This window comes from Chrysochloris asiatica, unplaced genomic scaffold (genome assembly GCF_000296735.1).
Source record: "Chrysochloris asiatica unplaced genomic scaffold, ChrAsi1.0 scaffold00113, whole genome shotgun sequence".
NCBI classification, from domain to species: domain Eukaryota; kingdom Metazoa; phylum Chordata; class Mammalia; order Afrosoricida; family Chrysochloridae; genus Chrysochloris; species Chrysochloris asiatica.
In genome coordinates this window covers 3322057-3325128 of record NW_006408631.1, presented here as the reverse complement: position 1 = coordinate 3325128, position 3072 = coordinate 3322057, and the positions used below count along the sequence as shown (strand labels likewise).

The 3072-nt window shown below is 37.8% G+C and overlaps 1 protein-coding gene across 1 annotated transcript in view; it reads right to left on the bottom strand.

Annotated features, from left to right (window-relative positions):
- LOC102837356 (chromosome unknown open reading frame, human C3orf33) overlaps nucleotides 1-2972 on the bottom strand; it is a 27520-nt gene extending 24548 nt beyond the window's left edge. Inside the window, exons 1-2 of the mRNA XM_006867994.1 lie at nucleotides 2952-2972; nucleotides 741-888 (exon numbers count right to left, since the gene is read on the bottom strand). Coding sequence (XP_006868056.1) covers nucleotides 741-888; nucleotides 2952-2972 — 169 coding nt within the window. The remainder of the gene's footprint in view (nucleotides 1-740; nucleotides 889-2951) is intronic.
- Nucleotides 2973-3072: the final 100 nt, after the last annotated feature.

The window sequence follows — 3072 nt, the reverse complement described above, 5'->3', positions numbered from 1 at the left end:
ATTTTAAGTCCTCTTGACTTTCAGCAAGCATTTTTGTATCATCTGCATATCACAGGTTGTTAATGAGTCTTCCTCCAATCCTGATGTCACGTTTTTCTTCATATAACCCAGCTTCTCAGATTATTTGGCCAGCATACAGACTGAGTAAATATAGTGAAAGAATACAACCTTGCCGCACAACTTTCTCAATCTGAAACCATTCAGTGTTCCCATGTTCTGTTTGAACAACTGCCTCTTGGTCCGTGTACAGATTCCTGATGAGCACAATTAAGTGTTCCAAAATACTCATATTTCACAATGTTCTTTTGGCAGATCTTGCGTAGTCAATAAAGCACAGGTAAACATCTTTCCGATATTCTCCGCTTTTCAGCCAAGATCCATCAGACATCAGCAATGATATCCCTCGTTCCACATCCTCTTCTGAATCCGGCTTGAATCTCTGGAAGTTCTCAGTCAATGTATGCTTGCAGGCGTTTCTGTATTACCAAACATAATAGGGGTTCAAAATTTGTGGAATAAATTGAATGCCTGAGTTGTTGAAAAAAGGAACGAGAGAAGAAAGGAAACCTGGAGCCAAATGAAAGAGATCCTTTTACATGAAGCCAAGAATTTATACTTTTCTCATAATCAGTGGAGAATTATTAGGAATTAAAAAAACTTTATTTTTGCTATTTTATTAACAACACCTAATAAGAAAACACCACAACAGTTACTTAATATTATTCTTGTACTTTACTTACTTTTCCAAGAAGATATAATAGGTAAGGCAATAGGAATATGTTCAATTTCTAAACCATTTTCAGTTATTCGATGCAATCGTCCACGTAGTTTAACATTCTTTTTTATAAATTCCACTGGAATATCTGAAGAACTTGTAAATTTTGATGTCTGTTGGTGTACAAGGAGAAAAATAAAATATTTTTATTATTTTCCTTTTAAAATAAAAGAAGTTAAATTGTTATCAAAACATTAAACAAGAAATCATAACAACAAATATTTTTCTATTTCACAACTTTATATTAATACTTTAATCAAAGGTTTTATAGAAATATTATTTAGAAATCACTATTTTACTATTCTAATTTAGTATTTTGTTGTTAAGTGCCGTCGAGTCGGTTCCGACCCATAGCGACCCTGTACAGGGTTTCCGAGGGTGTAAATCTTTACGGGAGTAGAAAGCCTGATCTTTCTCCCGCGAAGCAGCTGGTAGTTTTGAACCGCTGACCTTAAGGTTTGCAGCCCGATTCGTAACCACTACGCTACCAGGAGATCAGGTTTTCTACTCCTGTAAAGATTTACACCCTCGGAAACCCTGTACAGGGTCGCTATGGGTCAGAACCGACTCGACGGCACTTAACAACAACAATTTAGTATTTAGAGATATCAAATAGACTCCTGCCATCTAAGAGCTTAGATCATCAAAATATGCCACATTTCCTCAAAAAGCAGTGAGTATCTGTGTGTGGCTTGATGGCACTTAACAACAACAATCTGTGTGTGGAACCATACAAATCTGGTTAGTCACTATCCTATTTTGCACATACATAATCTATTTGGGCTGATATTGCCAGAGGAAGAAACTTTCAAAGGCTGAATCCAATTAGGTTGTTATTGTTGGTGTGAGTTGCTGCTGAGTGGATTCTGACTCCTGGCGATCCAGTGCTCCACAGGGTTTTCAAGGCTGTGGCCTTTCAGAAGTAGATGAGCAAGCCTGTCTTCTAAGGTGCCTCTGTGTGGATTCAAACTGTCCATCCACCGTTTGGCTAGTGGTTGAGTGCTCATCATATTTCTATGCAAACACCCTATGTGTTATACTGTTTTTTGTAATCTCCTCCTAAGCTAGCTTCCTACGTGTGTTATAGGGATTTGTTTATTATTTGTTTCTTATATATATATATATGTTTATATATATATATACACACACACACGTGGGTGCATTATATGTGAAAAGATACAATAACCCCAGAATTCCAACATTAAATTAGAATCCTTAATTAATACGCTCTTTTTCTTTTTTTAAAATCCTGTAGAAAGCAAATTTATCTAATTTCTTGAAAACAAGGCTAACACGAGGCTTTACAAAATCTTACACCTAGATTTTTTACCCTGTCAACATTTTACACCGGTGTCTCTCACATTGTTATACGACGGGGAAGAGCTTCCTGGCTTCATTGTAATCCTAGCTTGGTAAGAGGCTCACAAACACAGGAGGATCAATTAATACCTGACTTCCTATGACAGTAAAGTTTATCTAATATTAGTGATATAAAAAGAGATTAAACAAGCAAGCAAGATAAGCAGAGAAGGCGGAAAAGTGATGCAAAGCCACACGAAGATCACCTAGGAGCAGAAACTCAAAAGAGACAAGGCTCTTCCTCCAGAGCAGACAGAGACAGACCACCTTCCCCAGAGATGCATCCTCAATTCAGACTTCTAGTGTGCTAAACTGTGGGAAAATCAGTTCCTGTTTGTTGAAGTCACCCTTCTGTGGTATTTCTGCTATAGCAGCACTAGATAACTAAGACATATTCATTTTACAGGTGGGAATGAAGGAGGTTAAATAACTTGCCCAAAGTCACAAAGGTAGTAAATAATGGTGCTGGAACTCAAACCTACAACAGACTCCTAGGCTTTGGCCTTTAGTCACATTCAATACTGTTCAGTGCCATCAAGTCACTTCTGACTCACAGTGACCCTGCATAGGGTTTCTAAAGGAGTTGGTAGGTTTGAACCATTGACCTTGTGGTAAGTAGTCCAGTGCTTGTACTACAGCTCCACAATCGATTCCTACAAGCAGTCATGTACTTGTAGATCCATGCAGAAAACAAGCTTTTCATTTCAAAATTTCTCATTCCATAATATTAGAGTCATACAAAGAACCCATTACCCATCCTTAAACTTATTAAAGGAAAGATTCTCAGCTCCCAGGATGCTCAACCTTCTCTGCTTGCCTGCTGCTGAGAGGTAACCATTTTGAATTTTGTGTTTGTCCCTCTCTTGCCATCCAAAAAGTTGCAGTAGTTAAGCACTCAGATGGTATCTGAAAGGTCAGTGGTTCAAACCCATTAGCAG